Raw genomic sequence first — 20,803 nt, 5'->3', positions numbered from 1 at the left:
TTTTCTGTCCTCAGCAGCCCTGCTCTGCTCCTGTAGACTTAGCATATGCTTATGGCTCCTTTTGCAGTCAATCCATTTCATATTTGGTTTTCTTCTTTTCCTGCTGCCTTCAGTTTTCCCAAGCATTGTTGTCTTTTCCAGAGCCCATACCTTCTAAAGATGTGCCTGAAGTAGGACAGCTCCAGTTTTGTCATTTTTGCCTTCAGCAGTGTATCAGGTTAAATTTGTTCTAGGACCCACTTGTTAATCTTTCTGGTAGTTCAGGGTATCGGTAGAGGTCTTGTCCAACCTCATATTTCAAATGAATTAATTTCTTTTCCTACCAGCCTTCTTCACTGTCCAGCTTTCACATCCATGCACAGTGATTGGGAATGTAAGAGTGTGAGTAAGCTTAGCCTTGGTCTCTAGTGACACATCGTTGCACCTGATGATCTTTCCTGATTCTTACAATTCTGCCTTTTCAAGTCTCAGTCTTTTCTTGATTTCTTAGCTGCAGTCTCCATTAAAAAATTTTTTTTAATTTTAATTGAATTCATTGGGGTGACATTGGTTAATAAAATTATGTAGGTTTCAAGTGTAGTCTCCATTTGAATTGATGTCTGAACCAAGGTAAGCAAAACCTTTAACAGTTTCAATATCTTTATTTCTGTCCTTCCTGTTCTTTTCATAAATATGAAGCACCACGACTTTCAATTCTTGTAGAAACTTAATTTTTAATAGCCTTATTTTGATTTTTAAAAAAAACAACTAAAGAAAACAATTGCTTTTGTTGTAGATTATGTGGAGAACCGCCCTTTATGGCAAACTCAGAACTCAAGCTTTTTGAGTTAATAAGAAAGGGCGAACTACATTTTGATGATCCAGTTTGGGATTCCATAAGTGATTGTGGTAATATAGATTTGTTATTATTTCCTAAAGCAAATATACATAATATAAGAAAGTTTCCTAGTAATTTAAATACTTTAAAGCTCTGTTTAGTCATTTAAATTTACTTGCATAAATAGCTCTATTTACTTATGGGAATAGTGATAGCTTCACTGTGATTGTTAAAGTCAAAACTTCCAACCAAAACAGAAAATACATAGTAAAAATTAAAGAGGAGATTTGCTGATTATCTAGTTAAGTTTTACTATAGAATAAAAAGCTAAGGCCTCACTAGTGGCCTTAAACTTTGTTTCTTAGCCATTTACACCGAAGCTATTTGTTTTATAATTGGCATCTTTCCTTCATGTAATACAGACCCTAATTCTAAATAAATTGGAAATTGTATGTTATTAATTATAGTTAAGACAAATAAGACATTTGGGGTTTTCCTTTATTTGCAGCTAAAAGTGCTCTGAAACAACTTATGAAAGTAGATCCTGCTCACAGAATGACAGCTAAGGAACTATTAGATAACCAGTGGCTCACAGTAAGTTACAGTATGACTTTTATTTTCTGGTAGATGTTCTACCATTGTTTGTTTCTTTTCATTTGGCTTCATGGTTTATATATAGTATTTTTTTAAATAGTCAATTTGTCTCATCTTCTGACAAGTTAAAAAAATTATTGAGTCATGACACACTTCTGAGGTGGGTGTTTTCAAACTGTTAAAATTATTACCACAGTTGCTTATACATATTTATAGAGATGTAGATGAACTTTGCTTTGCTTCATGTCATGAAGGTATGAAGTCCAGTAGAATGGAGCTGAGAAATATCCGTTATTAAAACTGTGGAATATTGAAGAGTCTGTACAGTTTAGTAAGCACTGGAACCTTCCACTTCTTTTTAACTCTTTGGATGCAGAGACTCTTTGGGGACTCAGAAAAGTCAGTGTCCTCTAGCAGTGGCTGTTGCCTAGCTTGAAATCTTGATTAATTATTCATTTACATATTGCTTTTCCCCCATTAGACTAGATTCCTTGAGCCTAGACCCTATGTCTTACTGATCTTTGTATCCCTGTACCCAGAACAATAGGAACTTTGGAAGAGACTGCGACTTAGCTCTCAATATTTGTTGTCCTGTGTGGTAATGAAGATCCTAACTTTTAGGTGGAAACGTTGCTGTCTAGTGTTCTTTGCTAGTTATCCCATCTTTGCTAGTTATTTTGATGGTCAATGAGATCTGAGCGTAAGTAGGCACAATTTCTGGCAAGTGTCCTTAAATGGAAGGGTATGGCATTCCTCATGCCTGTCCTCCGGTGGTGATTGGATGCCGATGTGATGGCTGGAGTTTGCACAGCTATTTTAGACCATGGAATGAAATCTGTAGACTGAAGATGGCAGAGCAGCAAATTGTTAAGAAACCAGGATTCTCAAGCTCACAGAGTTGCCATTCCCGCCCTTGACTGCCAACCTCCAGACTTCTTTCTATGAGAAGGAAACAAACTTCTGTCACCTTTAAGAGTCTGTAAAATACGCAGTTGAACTTAATACTGATTAGTGCAATACTCAAATAATTGCTGAATGATTCAGCAAATGAATAAGGGTGGAGGTACCTTTGAAAATGTCTGGAAGCTGACATGAGATGTATCAAGACATACAGGAATATTGCTTAGCAGTAATCCTCTATGAATTTACCTCTCTTACTTGTTAGATACACTGTTAGGTGCTGAAGATAGGTGATATGCCGGCATTGTAGTAGTATTGTTGAGAGATGATGGTGGCTTGGACAGGATGGTAGCAATAGAATTGAAGAGAAATAAATGTGATATATTCTTTTAGGTTGACAGGATTTGGTGATGACAGGATTAGATGAGGATAAGGATAAGGGAGGAATAAAGGATGGCTCCTAGATTTTACTTTAACTACTGCCTGGGAGGTGGTGCTGTTTACTGAGATGTGAAAAATTGTAAGAAGAGGAGATTTTTATTTTTGTTCTGGGAAAAGGGTGGTGACTCAAGTGTTCCATGTTAGACATGCTATGTTTGAGATGCCTATGCGGCATCCACATAGAGGTATCAAATACGGAATTGAATATATGAATCTGGAGCTGGAAAAGTCTGGGCTGGAACTATAAATTCGGGAATCGAGAGTGTATAGTCTATAGATGTCAATAAAGCTATCAGGCTGGAGAGATTAATCAGGATGAAAATACACATAGAAAAGAAAAGAGACTCCAGCACCCTGCCTGTAGATAATACAACATTTAGGAGGAGAAGCTAGCAGCGGAGGTGGAGGAAGGAATAGCTAGCTGATGAGGGACGAGGAAAATGACAAGTGGTGCCATGGAAATTAAGTGAGAAAGATGTTTGAGAAAGCGAGAGCTGTCAGCTCCCAGGTAAATGCTGCTCAGAGGTCAAGATGAGAATGAGATGTTTTCATTAGACTGGCCAGTAGAGAGGTTGATGGTGACCCTAAAGGCCCCAGGAAGTTTAGATACCATACATTTATAGTGATATCACTCTTCTTTTAAATTTTCTAATTTTCCTTTGGCAATTTCTAATCATTTCTTTGAATAATATTTTTTCTCCAAGGGCTAAAATATAGTCTTCACTCCTAAATGGGCTCTATCTGCCCTCCTTCATGAATGTGTTGATCTTTCAAATCATTCTGTGCAATAAGTATTTCTGGCCTGAAATAATTGTGCAAATGAGCTAGCAGCTAGATAGATCATTACGAAACTGGACTGAGTAGATTTGTAGTATAACAAAATCAAAAACTGTAAAACAGATGGTGTGCCTGAGAAATCTCTTTTCAGCATCACACAACATTCGGGTTTGGCCATGTAATTATTTGTGTTCTAATTAGTACAGCTTTATTTCTGGCTTTGGTCATTTTTCCAGAAGTCTCCATTTTTGAGCTTCTGCAACATTTGTTTCTATGTAGTCTTTGCCAAATGGATAGAGAAGTGACAGATAGCATGTACTATATTGGACTATCCTAAGGAGTTCAGTGTATGAAGTTTAGAATAGCGGCATTTAATAAACTTCTAAAAGGCAAAGCTCTTTTCTTCTTAACCACTTGAAGTCTTACTTTCTATAATTCATATCATCTGTTTGAAATAATTTAAAAAGAACATGTTAGTTCTCTCAGTGCCTTGCTGTTTTATAACCAGAGCTTATCTTTTGCAATATCTAACACATAGTAACATTTTGTTCCCCAAAGAGCTTTATCAGATGAAAAGTTTCTGGGGTTTAACCTATGTATTGTCCATTTTGAAATATGGTAGACATCTGAAGAGTATTCTGAGAAACAGTGTCTCTCTATGTACATATAAATGGATGGAACTTAAACACATATTGTCATTCTGATATCAAAAGTCAGTGGATTAGATATAAGGAAAAATAGCCAAGAAATGACTTTCCACAAAGAAGAGTTTGATGATGATGTGCATTGCTAGGACTGTGCCTACTGTCCTCCTGTATCTGTTTCTTCCTTTTTGTCTCCTTTACTCTCAACAGTGGTTCTGGGACTTATTTCCTCTTATTAGGTGATTACAGTTGCCTCTTGGTATTCTTTCAAGTCCCCTGGTGACAACTAACACCAAAAAATTTTCATTTTAAATAAGTTTCTCCAGGTATTTTTATTGCCTCCTTATATTTAAGAACCCTGCTATAAACTGATGAAACATTTTCTTCTATGACTTGTCAAAAAGTAGTTTTCAGATTTGAGCTCTGTTATTCAGACATTCAGGAATTTCTTCAACAGATTTTTTTTTTTGGTGCCTACCCTTTGCCAGACCCTGTGCTAGGTGATAAAAATGTAGGGACATGGTCTCTGACAAAAGGAACTTAAAATCTAGTAAGGGAAACAAGCTGTATATAAGGTACAATGCAAGGGAGAAAATGATAAATGACGTAAGAAATTGCCAAATGACCAGAAGTGCAGAGGCAAGCAAGTGTGAAATCGGGAAGTTCAATTTGACTGGCAGATAGGATACTTGAAGGAAAGAAGTGGGAAATGAAAACTTTTAGAAAAAGAAAGGGACTTGAATTTCAGGCTGAAATTTTAACTTCCTGTGATAGATAGTGGAGACCAATCACAGGCTCTTGGAAATGAAGGAAATTATTGTTATAGAGTATAAGCCTTACAAGGTGGCTTAGTGTAAATGGTACAGGAGTCATTTATATATCTATATTGATTTTAACAAGTATCTTTTAATTTTAATCCTTTGGGCACTATTGGGCACAAAGATGAATGAAAGAGTTTCTCCACTAATTTACACAAATTACAGTACACTTTGTAGTTACACTTTGCAAAGACACATAAAAATATATTCAAGATATGAAGGATTAATATCTAGAACAGTTTTTCTTTTTTTATAAGGTTTTATTTATTGATTTTTAGGAGAGAGAGAGACAGGCAGACAGACAGAAGAGGGGGTTGGAGCGGGAAGTATCAATTTGTAGTAGTTGCTTCTCATATATGCCTTGACTGGGCAGGCCCAGGACTTCGAACTGGCGATCTCAATGTTCCAGGTTGACACTCCATCCACTGTGCCACCACTGGTCAGGCTAGAACAGTTTTTCTTAATGTGTGAACAAGGCCCTTTTCATTAATTTAAAAATTGTAATTCATGGCTCAGTCACTAGCTTTTGACCATTAGCTTTAACATGTATACTCTATATAAGCAAATGGAAGTTTTCTGAAATCTAACTAATTGATGAGTATTTTTTTCCTAGTGTTTATTTTTATCTTAAATATGTTAATACTCAACCTTTATTTTAATATATTTTGTTACTCTTAAATTCTGAATTATGTTATGTATATGAATATGCTGTTGAGGCTCTGTTTAAAAAAGTTTTTGTTGAAATTATGTTCAGAAGCAGCTCATGAATCAGGAACCTTGGGGATTTATTCAATATTCAATGATTGATACATACTCAATAATTCAACAGATAGTTATTGCACAGCTGTTATGTACTGTGTGTGGAGGACATAAGTATGAACCTGGAACAGTCTTTGCCTATAGGTTCTCCATAGCCCAGTAGAAGGTTTAAAACACAAAAACAGGCAGAGAATGAGTATGTAAGGTGTGTATAAATATATAAATATATACTCTCTATATTGCATATAGTATATAATAAAATTATTCCATAAAATATATAAAGGTATACTCAACATAAAAATATATTTTATATAGAGTAATGTACTAGTAGTGGCACTTTTAGGTTTTCAAGAAGAGAGCTATTATTCCCTCTAAGGGGATTGAAAAAACTACTTAAAGGTAAAGTAATATGTGATCTGGCTCTAAACGAATGGGAAAAAGTAGAAATTAATGCTGGAAACATGGTAAGTAGGAGGGGGATTCTGGATAGAAAGAACTTTACAAAGATTTAAAGACATAAAAAAAAGAAATATATTCAGAGAATATGAAGTGTATGAGTAGTTCTGTTTCTCAGTCTAGAGCCCTAGAAGACACGTAGGGAAGTAGTGGGAAATTAAGCTGTAAAGACAGGTGGAGCTATTTTGCTGTAGACCTGGGCTTACATAGAAAGGAGTTTATATTTGGCTTCTTTAGAAAATGGGTTGCTGCTGAAAGGTACTGAAATACCATGATCACAGCTGAATTTATGTGAGTTTTCTCATCTCTCCACCCCAACTCAGAAGTTCCATTGTTCTCTTTTCCAAAGTGTTTGTACCACTAGCCAAGAATGAGCCAGAATTGTAGTTTTGCTCTGCATGTTATTGTCAATGCATGTTATTGTCAATATTTTAAATATTAGATACTCAGGTATATATATAATGGTATCTCACTGTGGTTTTAATCTGCATTTCATGAATTATAAATGAAATTGGTCATCTTTTTTGTATCTTCTTTTGCAAAATACCTGTTCAAGTCTTTTCCCCATTTTTCTATTTTTTTTTATTGATTGATTTTAGAGAGACAGAGAGGATAGGGTGGAGAGAGAGAAAGCATTCATTTGCTGTTCCACTTAGTTGTGCATTCACTGGTTACTTCCTATACATACTCTGACTGGGAATCAAACCCACAACCTTGTCATTTCGGGATGATACTCCAACCAACTGAGCTAACCAGCCATGGCCCCTACTATGTTTTGTATCTTTTATTTATTGATTTTTAGATCTTTGTTACATATTCTAGATATGGGCCTTTTGACATACACAAATGCATGAATAAATATATGTACATTAATAAGAATGGGAAGATACTGACTTAAGAGAAAGAACATGGAAAAGATTACTGCAAATTCTTACCTAAGCAGATGACTTTAGAAAAAGAATAGATTATTAGAAATTCAGGGTCTTGAAATTGATTCCTGCAAACTGTCCTTCCTACACTTCCCTTGGAAAGTCTTCATGTACAGCCAGATGTATGTGTACACCAATTTGAAGAATGTTGGTTTGGAATATATTGAGTTTGCTTTTATTTTTCCAGCTTTATTGAGATACATTTTAAATTTAAGTTATACAACATAATTACTTGATGTATGTATTTATTAGGAAATAATTACCACAACAAGTTCAGTTAGTACATCTATTGTATCATAGATACAATTGTTTTATGTGAGAAGAACTTTTAAGATATACTCTTTTAGCAGCTTCCAAATATACAATACAGTATTGAAGGCTCAGCAACACCTCTAGCTAGAAGTTCTTGGCAGGCAATTGTAACTGTGCTTCTGGTGAATGTTAAGTTACTAAATATCTCAGGCTGTTTCCTCTTGAAGAAGAAGAATATCAACACCAACCTGTCTATTCACATAGTTGCTATCCTTGTGGGGAAAGAAATCACTGAACTTGTTAGAAAAGTTTAAAGTGGTATACAACAGCTCACTTTAGTGATTGTTATTACCTTGATGTGCTGTTGCCTTGGACTCATTGAGACCCATTAGGACATATTTAGTGACTTTATTGGGTGCTATCAGTTCTTTGTGGGTATCTGCAACTTACATTATTTCTTTTCCTACTGTAATTTGCATTAATTATTAGTCATATAAAGGTACTTATTGAGCCTGACCTGTGGTGGCACAGTGGATAAAGCATAGACCTGGAATGTTGAGGTCACTGGTTCAAAACCCTGGGCTTGCCTGGTCAAGGCACATATGGGAGTTGATGCTTCCTGATCCTCACCCCCACTTCTCTCTCTCCCCTCTCTAAAATGAATAAGTAAAATCTAAAAAAATAATAATAATAGTTGAGATTAAGCATGTTAAATGATTTAAATGCTAAACAAAATAGAAAAATGACTTTCTCCTTCCAGTAACCTTATTCCCTCTTACTAAAGATAACAATGTTAAGTCTCTTATGTGATCTTTCAAAAACATTCTATATATTTTTTGTGTATATAGTTTACATAAATGGGTTCATATTATGCAAACTGCTCTTTTTTATCTAATATATCTTGGAAAGATTTTCTTATTTTAAAAAGACCAGTATTGTATTCCCAACTATGGATACATTATTATTTTGTAAATCATCCCCAATGAATATGGATCATTTAAATTGCTTCTTTCCTATTACAAACAGTGGTGCAATAAATGTTCTTGTAAATATATGTTTGCATACTGTGTCACCATATCTAGAGGATAAATTCTTTTTTTCAGTGAGAGGAGGGGAGATAGTGAGACAGATTCTTGCATGCACCCCAACTGGGTTCTACCTGGCAACTCCATCAGGGGCCAATATCGAGCACTGAGCTATTTTTAGTGCCTGAAGTTGATGTGCTTAAACCAACCAAGCTATCTTCGGTGCCTGGGGCTATGCTCAAACCAATTGAGCCACTAGCTGTGGAAAGAAAAGAGTGAGAGAAGGGGGAGAGGGAATAAGGGAGAAATAGATGGTCACTTCTCCTGTGTGCCCTGACTGGGAAATGAACCCAGGAAATTCACATGCCAAGCCAATGCTCTAACTGCTGAGCCACTGGCCAGGATAAATTCTTAACAATGGAATTACTGGCCAGAGAGAATATAGGGTATTGCTAATTTACCCTTCAGTAAAAAGCAAGTAAATGAGAAAGCCCATTTCACCATACCCTCACCAACATAAAGTATTATTGAACTTTATAAACTTTATATCCATCTGTTAGGTGAAAGTTGGCATCTCATTATTTTGATTTAAATTTTGTATGCTTTTAAAAATAAATTGACTTCCATTTTTCTGTTGGGAAAAAATTATTCCTGTGAACATTACAAAATGAAGAGCTATAGCTATTTACAAAGGGTAGAAAATGATGACTATAAGCTAAAGAACCAGAATGTTTCCTTTTAGTTTTGCCAGTTTTATGTTTTATACCATCCCCCTTAGCTCATAGATATTATTAATTTAAAAAAATATCTGTTTACAAAATACTAATAAACACTGTCCTTGAAAAGGCAAGGTTTTTAGATGAGGACATATGTTTGGGTCTCCATTTGTAGAAATTACTAAGGCATTAAATCCAAATCTCAGTATTTGATTGATGCTTTTCCTTTATGATTATCCATTTTCCCAGTTTTCCAAAATAAAGTAGTCTCAATTATCTGTTAAACAAGTGGAAATTTATTAACCAAAAGGTTAGTTTTATGCTTGTGATAGCCTCTGATCATCCACCTATTATTGCTGCCTGTTTGCCATTTGCTCCTTCATAACTGGTGAGCTCAGTGTGCCAAAGCCCTGAATACAGCCAGTAAAGGGAGTTCAGGGGTTAGTGTTCTGACCATGAGGTGACATACAGTCTATAGTGTCTGACCTAACAGTTCCACCTCGTCTTGTTTGGGCCATTGGTTCATTTGTAATTTCTGTTGAACCTAAAAGGCTGATGTCCACTTATTCATTGGTCAGTTCAAGAATTTGATGCAATTCCTCTTCCAACTACTGGCAGCAAGAAGAGGATTGTCTAGTAAGTTATTGTCTGGAGTTCAGATAACAGGGAAAGTTAGAATTAATAGTACCATATGTACCCTGTTGGATATTATAAATATAGGAAGCAAAGAGTTACAAAAATTCCAAATAGTAGAGTGTTTTTGAGGTGATAATGCTCTGATTCGGAATCCTTTTCTCTTTTCTACAATCTCTTTGGAATGAGAGACAGGGTCATTTCACTGAGTACAAAGGCACTGTACTCAAAGCATGTAGGGTGTCAGTCACCATGCTCTTGGGTATATTTGTATGTAAACTGAGCATTTGAAAGATTGCTAGAGAGGCAGACTCAATACAGGCAATCCTTGCTTTGCACAGTAGTAAAAGTAATGTAGGTTGAAACTGTGCAGAGTGATTTTAATAATCAATAGGAAAAATAATGATTGTTCCATGATTTTTCCAATTTTTGTTAAATAATAAAAACATGCTAACTGTTGGTTATAAACATGCAGGGAGTTAAAAATAGAACTGGCCAGAGTGCACTGTAATTTAAAACGTTAGAAATCTTGAGAATTAAAGACTCTTATTTTTAAGTAAAAAACTTAATCAAGATTAAACAGTGCTTGCCTTCTTGCCATATAACTTACAATACAGAGGAAAGCATCTTTTTTATGCCTTGGCAAACTGTCATACTGTTTTTCTAAGTTTGGATAAACTTCCAACACTTTATTTTATTTTTAGTGAGAGAAGAGGAGGCAGAGACAGACTCCTGCATGCACCCTGACCAGGATCCACCAGGCAAGCCCAATTGGGGTCGAGCTCTGCCCATCTGGGGCCCTTGCTCTTTTGCAACCAGGGCCTTTTTTTTTTTAGGGGCAGTGGCCATGAAGCTGTCCTCAGTGCCTGGGGCTGACTCGCTCCAATTGAGCCATGACTGCAGGAGGAGAGGAGAAAGAGAGAGAGAGAGAGAGAGAGAGAGAGAGAGAGAGAGAAAAGAAGAAGAAGAAGAAGAAGAAGAAGAAGAAGAAGAAGAAGAAGGAGGAGGAGGAGGAGGAGGAGGAGGAGGAGGAGGAGGAGGAGGAGGAGGAGAAGGAGAAGGAGGAGAAGGAGGAGGAGAAGAAGAAGAAGAAGAAGAAGAAGAAGAAGAAGAAGAAGAAGAAGAAGAAGAAGGAGGAGGAGGAGGAGGAGGAGGAGGAGGAGGAGGAGGAGGAGGAGGAGGAGGAGGAGGAGGAGGAGAAGGAGGAGGAGAAGAAGAAGAAGAAGAAGAAGAAGGAGGAGGAGGAGGAGGAGGAGGAGGAGGAGGAGGAGGAGGAGAAGGAGAAGGAGAAGGAGAAGAAGAAGAAGAAAAGAAGAAGAAGAAGAAGAAGGGAAGGAGTGGAGAAGCAGAGAGTTGCTTCTCCTGTGTAAACCCTGAACATACACATGCCGGGCTGTTGCTCTACCACTGAGCCAACTGGCCAGAGCAACTTCCAACATTTTATCCTTTGTGCTTTCAGTGTCGTGAAACATCTCTGAAAATTCTTTTTTTTTTTTTTTCTGAAGCTGGAAACGGGGAGAGACAGTCAGACAGACTCCCACATGCGCCCGATCGGGATCCACCTGGCATGCCCACCAGGGGTGACGCTCTGCCCACCAGGGGGCGATGGCTCTGCCCCTCCAGGGTGTCGCTCTGCTGCGACCAGAGCCACTCTAGTGCCTGGGGCAGAGGCCAAGGAGCCATCCCCAGCGCCCGGGCCATCTTTGCTCCAATGGAGCCTTGGCTGCTGGAGGGGAAGAGAGAGACAGAGAGGAAGGAGGGGGGGGATGGAGGAGCAAATGGGCGCTTCTCCTGTGTGCCCTGGCCGGGAATCGAACCCGGGTGCCCTACACGCCAGGCTGACGCTCTACCACTGAGCCAACCGGCCAGGGCCCATCTCTGAAAATTCTTTAAATGTTAGTATTCCTCAGGTGTCACCTTCTCTGGGGCAAATTCATCCTTTCTGTCACAACCACTCTTCTCATTTATGTTGGTAAGTTTTGCCTCCACTACAGTGGTGGGATTAAAATAATTTAACAACCGGTTCTCTGTCCTAATGACCATTTTAAATAATAAAAAAAAGATATACCACGAGGTAGTTGTTTATTTAATGCATTTAATACTTAAATAAGAACAATAAAAGAGGTACACAAAACTAGATTATAAGAGTTTTAAAATATCAATTAAAAATATTAAATAATACCTGACAGAAAACATAAAACTGTTATCTAAGATATTTCCATATTGCTTCTTGATGGGCGTCCTCACTTGCAATTTTCTTCGCTTTTATCCGAGCATCATCGGCTGTGTGATTTATCCTTAACCATCTTTTTACTGTAGGAGTAGGATCCCATTCCTTGAGAGGTAGGCCGATTAGACTAATAGCTCCTATGTCTGATATATTAGAAACAGGTGACTTCTCTTCTCTGAACTTATGATGCTCATCTTTGAAAAACCCCTTTCCGCTTCTGCTGAACTCACATCAATTGTCCTGACAATATTTTTAGCTCTTTAAACACTTTCAGGAATTGCAAATGCCATTTTAACAACTGGTTCGCCGAACTCAACCAAAAATTAGGTGTCTGTTCTGCCGAACCGGTGCAAAATGGCAGAATCCCACCACTGCTCCACTATGTTCCTTTGGTTGGGTATCTAAATTCTCTCAAATGGTGGTAGTGTCATCGTTCCCATCGTTCCCAATAGAAGAAACAGTCAGCAGTTTCTTCTATTACTTCATTTGCATTTGATTCGAATTTCCCTTACAGCATTATCACTTTTAATTTCATTACTGCACTTTCATCTTTGTCGACAAGTTCCATGGTTAGACAGGAAGACAACACAACTGTACACTTTGCTGTCTGTGTGAGGACTGAATAGCAGATGCACAGTGTCTGCACATGTGTCATTTGCATAGTGATTATGGACTAAGGAGCTACCAGTGAAATTTAACTTTATGTAATTGTAGTTAATATACCATGGTGACTGAAATTCTAAGTGTTGATATTATTTAAGTCAGGACGACTGAAATTCATGCATATCGGGACTGTGCAAAGCAAACACTGACTAAATAAATGGGCTACCAAATACATGGTACTGATTGCATGTGATTATCTAGTAATGACAATTTTGTTGGGAGTACTGTAGGTTCACTCTTTTTTTTTTTTGTATTTTTCCGAAGTTGGAAACAGGGAGGCAGTCAGACAGACTCCTGCATGCGCCCGACCAGGATCCACCCCGCATGCCCACCAGGCAGTGATGCTCTGCCCATCTGGGGCATTGCTCTGTTGCAACCAAAGCCATTCTAGCACCTGAGGCAGAGGCCATGGAGCCATCCTCAGTGCCTGGGCCAACATTGCTCCAATGGAGCCATGGCTGCGGGAGGGGAAGAGAGAGACAGAGAGGGAGGAGAGGGGGAAGGGTGGAGAAGCAAATGGGTGCCTCTCCTGTGTGCCCTGGCTGGGAATCGAACCCAGGACTCCTGCACGCTAGGCCGACGCTCTACCACTGAGCAAACCAGCCAGGGCAGGTTCACTCTTTTAAAGACATCTTAGAGGTAACTTCCAAAATGTTTATTTGCATTCTCAGGATAGGCTAGATTATGTGGCAGTAACAAGTGACCCCAAAACTCAATGCTCTTGATTCTACAGGAACATTGGCTGAGAGGAGAGAAGGAAGAGAGGAGACTCTCTCTTACTGTGTCCTCACTCTGGGACCCAGGCTGAAGGAGGTCTCATTTCTGTGCTTTTATAGTTACTAATTAGGAATATGATAAATTGCATGCTATCTCTTAAAGTTGCTGCCCAGAAGTGATACATACCATTTCCAACCACATTTTACTGGCCAAAAAAAGTCACATGGTCATGTCTCAAAAGAAGTAGAAAAGTGCAATTCTACCATGTGCTTGGAAAAAAGGAGTGTTAGGTGAGCAGCATTAGTGACTACTATAATATCCCAAGAGTTAATTTATGGGGAGTTAATCAGGGAAGGGTAATTGAGGATGGGGATTACAGACATACATGTTAGACTGTCCCTGTCTGCTAGTGAAAGAATCAAGTTGAGGCAAAATTGTGTGTACTAGCATTCCAGGACTCTGGACACTGTGATTACATGAAAATTAGGGTTGAAGGTCGAGATGAATCCAGGGAGTTGTCATAGAGACTGGATGGATCATAGGGGTCAAGCAGTGCTGTTGCCAGAGTTCAGGAGACCAGAACTCATTCAGATGAGAGCTCTGAGACTATCTACCATTCTATTTAATACATGATTTCAACTCTTTTATGGTCTTTGAGCCTCTGTCTGTGCTTTATTTGAATTTAAGTTGACAACATCTTTAGGAGCTGTGGGATACTTAACAGAGGTGGCTCTTAAATTGAGCCTTAAAGGAAATATAGGCGATGGGTTAGCAGAAGACATGGTTATGGCATTATGAAAGTAAATGGTAGAGGGTGCATAAGTGCACTCAAAAGTAGGATGCTATGAAATTGATAGGAATAGAGATCTTCTTAAAACAGAATGAAATAAAAGAACCACAGGGAGTTAACTGCATAATGATCCTCACTTAGTTATTACTACTTAATGTTTGCATTTAACCATGAATATATTAAGCTCTACAAATCCTCGACAGTGTACTCAGATGGCTGGCTTTAAAGAACCCTGTCTCATAGTATTCTGTGTCACCTGTGCTTAGGGCTTCAATCCACCCACATACCAAATTAATTTAGAATCAATCCATAGCTCTACTCACATTTGAGCTACCCATTTTTAATCTAAATGTAATCCAAACTTCTTGTCCAAACTTTCTCTACTAGTCTGAGTTAGGAAAAAAAGTACCTAATGCCTGACCTATAGTGGTGCAGTGGATAAAGCATCGACCTGGAACGCTGAGGTTGCTGGTTCAAAACCATGGGCTTGCCTGGTCAAGGCACATATGGGAGTTGATGCTTCCTTCTCCTCTCCCTTCTATCTCTCTCTCTTCTCTCTAAAATGAATAAAAAGAAAATATTAAATAAATACTCTAAAAAAAAAAGCCTGACCAGGCGGTGGCGCAGTGGATAGAGCATTGGACTGGGATGCAGAGGACCCAGGTTCAAGACCCCGAGGGCGCCAGCTTGAGCACGGGCTCATCTGGTTTGAGCAAGAGCTCACTAGCTTGAACCCAAGGTCGCTGGCTCCAGCAAGGGGTTACTTGGTCTGCTGAAGGCCCATGGTCAAGGCACATATGAGAAAGCAATCAATGAACAACTAAGGTGTTGCAATGCGCAACGAAAGACTAATGATTGATGCTTCTCATCTCTCTCCGTTCCTGTCTGTCTGTCTCCGTCTATCCCTCCCTCTCTCTAACTCACTCTCTGTCTCTGTAAAATAAATAAATAAAATTTTAAAAAAAGAAAGAAAGAAAAAAGTATCAAGTATATCTAAGGTATACCTAGTCTAGCAAAAGCCATTTGAGACTTTATTCATGTATTTCTTGGCATTAACTGAAATATTATATTTCAGAAAAGTCTAGTTAATATAAAGTGATCAATTTTGATATTGTATAGTCATGTCTTGGATAAAAACAGTGTACTGAATCAGTTATAATCAAAGGACCACTTTATATCTAAATCTTCCATTCAACTAAGGGCTTTCTAATCAAATATCTATATTCTTGGACATAGCACTTGAGTAATCAACTGAATTTATATTTTTTACCTAGACATTTTGATATTATTTAGGCTTGCCCTTAGTGTTGGACCCACTAGACTTTGGGGAACTTCTTTCATTCTTTCAGCTTCCCTGTTCCTGTTGTAAGAACAGTGCAAAAGGGGGTCTTTGGATCCAGGGAATGCCCTGTCTCGTGTCCTTCTCAGTACAGGCAGTGTGCCCAATAGGCTTCAGCAGTTTTACCATTTATTTGGCATTGTAATTTTTTCATGTGACTTACTGAATTTGGGAGAATGCATTACTAAAAAATGTAATAATCCTTTAAATTTTTCAAACTGTTTATAACACCAAAACCTCATTGTTAACACTAGGGCAATACACTTTCTTCAGCGAGACCAACCAATGTGTTAGAAATGATGAAAGAATGGAAAAATGAACCAGAAAGTGATGAGGAAAGCACAACAGTTCAAAAGAACAAGTGGTCCTTTCAAGAAAAGTTGACAGGTTACCAACCCAACAGACCCAGTGGAACTGTCCCTACCACTTCAGATGAAGAGGATGAAAACCAGGTAGGAAGAACCACCAAAACCAGTGGGAGGAACAATTGTTTCTCCAAATGGTAAATTCCCTCACAACACTTGGAACATTTCTTCTTGCAACTCTGTTTTTTGTGTTGTTGTTGGTTTGTAATGAAGGCCCTATGAGGGGTAGCCAACTTTTTTATAGCTACCACCCGCTTTTGTATCTCTGTTAGTAGTAATATTTTCTAACCACCCTCCGGTTCCACAGTAATGGTGATTTATAAAGTAGGGAAGTAACTTTACTTTATAAAATTTATAAAGCAGAGTTATAGTAAGTTAAAGCATATAATAATAATTACTTACCAAGTACTTTATGTCAGACTTTCGCTAAGTTTGGCAGAATAAATCTTTATAATACAACTTACTATAGTTAAAAATCTATCTTTTTATTTATAGTTTGGTTGCTCCTCTACCGCCCACCATGAAAGCTGGAACACCCACTAGTGGGTGGTAGGGACCAGGTTGTCCAGCACTGCCCTTCATGATAAAGAAGTAAAGTTCTTTCTTCCCTTGAGACCATCATGATTTAGCAATGTGGCCTACATGTTTGTTTTAAGATTTCTGATTATATAGGGCAGAGGATCTTCAAAGGAAGAGATGATAAATATTCTAGGCCGTGGGGGCCATAACAGTCTCTGTCACAAGGTCTCAACTCTGACATTACAGCATGAAAGCAGGCACAAGCAATTTCAAGACGTAGACAGAAACAGGTGGTATGTCAGATTTGGCCCATGAGACAAAATTAATAATTCTTTACTTTACCAGCTGTGCAATTTGGAATGGGTTTATGTATTACCTAGAAAAAGCTATTACATTGTCCAGTTATTTGTCTCTAATTTTATGATACCTAAAACTGTTTATGTAGGTTTATCATTTTACTTTATGAGATCTAAATAGAGTTGTTTCTTTTTTTTATTGTTGCTATTGAGTAAAATTTTGTAACATTTTGATTAATTCTAGATTGTTCTACTAATTGGATAGCCTGACAGTTTACCCAAATACTTTTCTATGTGTGTGGAAAATTTTTCTCTGTTTGTTTTCTTTCGTGTCTTGAAATTTGATGAGCACATTTTAGCTCTTCTTTAATAATTGAGCATCCTGCCAGTGGGGGCTGTGTTCACCTTAGGGCAGCCCAGACTTCCTGTGAGGAGTCGCTCCTTTCGGTTCTCTGAAGCCTAGAGGTAGGCAGAGAGGAGAGGGACAGACAGCTAAGTCCTGAGCTCACCTGGGAAGGTGCTGCACTGCTGGCCCACACCCTCCTTGCTAATAATGCTTTCAGAAACTGGCAGAAAGAGACTTCATAGGCTTTGATTGATTTTGATGTTGGGAACTTCTTCATCTACTTGATAGCAAATGTTTAGATAATAAGCTTAACATTTAATGATTCAGATTTTTTTTTCAGTTTTTTTTAAATTAAATTTAATGCAGTGACATTGATAAATCAGGGTACATATGTTGAGAGAAAATATCTCTAGATTATTTTGACATTTGATTGTGCTGTATACCCCTCCCCCAAAGTTAAATTGTCTTCTGTCATCTTCTATCTGGTTTTCTTTGTGCCCCTCCCCTCCCCTAACCCCTCTCTCCTTCTTCACCCCCTCCCCCCTCCCCCAACCTCCCGCCCCTGTTGCCATCACATTCTTGTTCATGTCTCTGAGTCTCATTTTTATGTCCCTTCTATGTATGGATTCATCTTAGTTTTTTTTTTTTTTTTTTCTGATTTACTTATTTCACTCCGTATAATGTTGTCAAGGTCCATCCATGTTGTTGTAAATGATCCGATGTCATCATTTCTTATGGCTGAGTAGTATTCCATAGTATATATGTACCAAAGCTTTTTAATCCACTCGTCCTCTGACGGACACTTGGGCTGTTTCCAGATCTTCGCTATTGTGAACAATGCTGCCACAAACATGCGGGTGCATTTCTCCTTTTCGAGCCGTTCTATGGTGTCCTTGGGGTATATTCCTAAAAGTGGGATAGCTGGGTCAAAAGGCAGTTCGATTTTCAGATTTTTGAGGTGATTCAGATATTTTGATGATTGATTTTGATGTTGGGAACTTCTTCATCTACTTGATAGCAAATGTTTAGATAATAAGTTTAACATTTAATGATTCAGATATTTTGAAATAATCGTATTTTCCCCATAACATAAATATAAGTTAACTGAATTCCTTTCATCCTCTCTAGTCAGTTAACTCCTACAAAACTTAGCAGCTGTGTGTATTTTATATTCTTGTCAAAAACAATATGTAAAAAAAAACATGTTTGCATTTCCTTATTGAATATAATTTGAAGATTTTTCTTTTTTTTTAATTTTAAAATTTTATTTAGAAAATTAACTTTAACAGGGTGACATTGATCAAAAAGAATACATAGGTTTCAGGCAAACATTTTTATACCATTTGAACTGTTAATTATGTTGTATACCATCACTCAAAGTCAGATCATTTTCTGTCACCTTATATTTGTCCCTCTTTATACTCTTCCCCTAATCCCTCACCCACCCCCTCCACCCAGTCTACCTTCCCCCTGGTAACCACTTCACTTTTATCTATGTTCATGAGTCTCAATTTTATATCCCACCTATGTGTGAAATCATACAGTTCTTAGCTTTTTTTGATTTACTTATTTCACTCAGTATAACATTCTCAAGGTCCATCATGTTGTCATAAATGTCACTATGTCATCATTTCTTATAACTGAGTAGTACTCCATTGTATATACTTCTTTATCCAATCCTATATCAAGGGACACTTTGGTTGTTTCCATGACTTGACCACTGTGAATAGTGCTGCGATGAACATGGGGCTGCATGTGTCCTTACGTACCAATGTTTATAAGTTTTGGGGATAGATATCCAGTAGAGGGATTGCTGGGTCATGTGGTAGTTCTATGCTTAATTTTTTGAGGAACCACCATACTTTCTTCCATAATGGTTGTACTAATTTACATTCCCATCAGCAGTTAATGAGGGTTTCTTTATCTCCACAGCCTCTCCAACACTTGTTATTACCTGTCTTGTTGATAATAGCTAATCTAACAGGTATGAAGTGGTATCTCATTGTAGTTTTGATTTGCATTTCTTGATTACCTAGTGAAGATGAACATCTTTTCATATATCTGTTGATCATTTGTATGTCCTCTTGGGAGAAGTGTGTGTTCAGGTCCTCTCTCTATTTCTTAATTGGAATGTTTGCTTGTTTGTTGCTGAGCTTTGTGAGTTCTTGATATATTTTGGATATGAACCCTTATTGGAGCTGTTTGCATACATCATCTCCCATTTAGTTGGCTGCCTGTTTGTTTTGTTGTCAGTTCCTTTTGTTGTTCAGAAGCTTTTTAGTTTGATATAGTCCCATTCATTTATTTTTGCCTTTACTTTCCTTGCCTTTGGGGTCAAATTCATAAATTGTTCTCTATGACCAAGGTCCATGAGCTTAGTACCTATATTTTCTTCTATGTAATTTATTGTTTCAAATCTTACATTTAGGTCTTTGATCCATTTTGAATTACTTTTTGTGCAAGGGGACAAACTGTAGTCAAGTTTCATTCTTTTGCATGTGGCTTTCCAATTTTGCAGCACCATTTATTGAAGAGGCTTTCTTTTCCCCATTGTGTGTTTTTTGGCTCTTTTATCCAAGATGATTTGTCCTTATACATGTGGTTTTATATCCGGGCTCTCGATTCTGTTCCATTGGTCTGTAGGTCTGTTTCTCTGTTAATACCATGCTGCTTTGATTATTGTGGCTCTATAGTATAATTTGAAGTCAGGTGGTGTGATACCCTTGGCTTCATTCTTTTTTTTTCAGATTGCTTTGGCTATTCGGGGTTTCCTTTGGTTCCATACAAACCTGGGGATTTTTTGTTCCATTTCTTTAAAAAATACAACATTGGGGCCCTGGCCGTTTGGCTTAGTGATAGAGCATTGGCCTGGCATGTGGAAATCCCAGGTTTGATTCCTGGTCAGGGCATATAGGCGAGGCACCCATCTGCTTCTCCATCCTTCCCCTCTTGCTTCTCTCTCTATCTCTCTCTCTTCTCCTCCCCTACTGCAGCCATGGCTCAATTAGAGGGAATTGGCTCTGGGCACTGAAGATGGTTCCATGGCCTCCACCTCAGGCACTAAAAATTGGCTTCAGTTGCAATGGAGCAAGGATCCCAGATGGGGAGAGCATCACCCCCAAGTGGGCTTGCCAGGTGGGTCCTGGTTGGGGTGTATGCAGGAGTCTGTCTCTGCCTCCACTCCTCTCACTGAAAAAAAAATGACATTGAGATTTTGATGGGAATTGCTTAAATTTTTATTTTGCTTTAGGTAATATGGCCATTTTAAATATTGATTCTTCCAATCCATGAACATGGAATATTTTTTTATTTCTTTTTCAATTTCTTTTAATAAGTGTTTTATAGTTTTCAGTATCTAGGTTCTTCACATACTATGTTGTTTATTCCTAGGTATGTATTTTCTTTTGTTGCAGTTATAAAAAGATTTTTTTGTTTGAGTTTTTTCATCATTGGCATATAGGAAAGCAGTAGACTTTTTTTTTTTTTTTTTTTTTGTATTTTTCTGAAGCTGGAAACAGGGAGAGACAGACAGACTCCCGCATGCCCCCGACCGGGATCCACCCGGCACGCCCACCAAGGGCGATGCTCTGCCTCTCCGGGGCGTCGCTCTGCCGTGACCAGAGCCACTCTAGCGCCTGGGGCAGAGGCCAAGGAGCCATCCCCAGCGCCCGGGCCACCTTTGCTCCAATGGAGCCTTGGCTGCGGGAGGGGAAGAGAGAGACAGAGAGGAAGGAGTGGGGTGGTGGATAAGCAAATGAGCGCTTCTCCTATGTGCCC

General features: G+C 38.2%; 1 protein-coding gene across 1 annotated transcript in view; it reads left to right on the top strand.

Moving 5' to 3' along the window:
• The window catches only part of STK33 (serine/threonine kinase 33), a 109,609-nt gene that overhangs the window by 41,870 nt on the left and 46,936 nt on the right, over nt 1–20,803 (top strand). Inside the window, exons 9-11 of the mRNA XM_066252800.1 lie at nt 776–888; nt 1,326–1,411; nt 15,755–15,952. Coding sequence (XP_066108897.1) covers nt 776–888; nt 1,326–1,411; nt 15,755–15,952 — 397 coding nt within the window. The remainder of the gene's footprint in view (nt 1–775; nt 889–1,325; nt 1,412–15,754; nt 15,953–20,803) is intronic.

This window comes from Saccopteryx bilineata, chromosome 1 (genome assembly GCF_036850765.1).
Source record: "Saccopteryx bilineata isolate mSacBil1 chromosome 1, mSacBil1_pri_phased_curated, whole genome shotgun sequence".
Taxonomy (NCBI): Eukaryota; Metazoa; Chordata; class Mammalia; order Chiroptera; family Emballonuridae; genus Saccopteryx; species Saccopteryx bilineata.
Note: the sequence above shows the minus strand (reverse complement) of the source record. Positions and strands in the feature narration are given on the sequence as shown.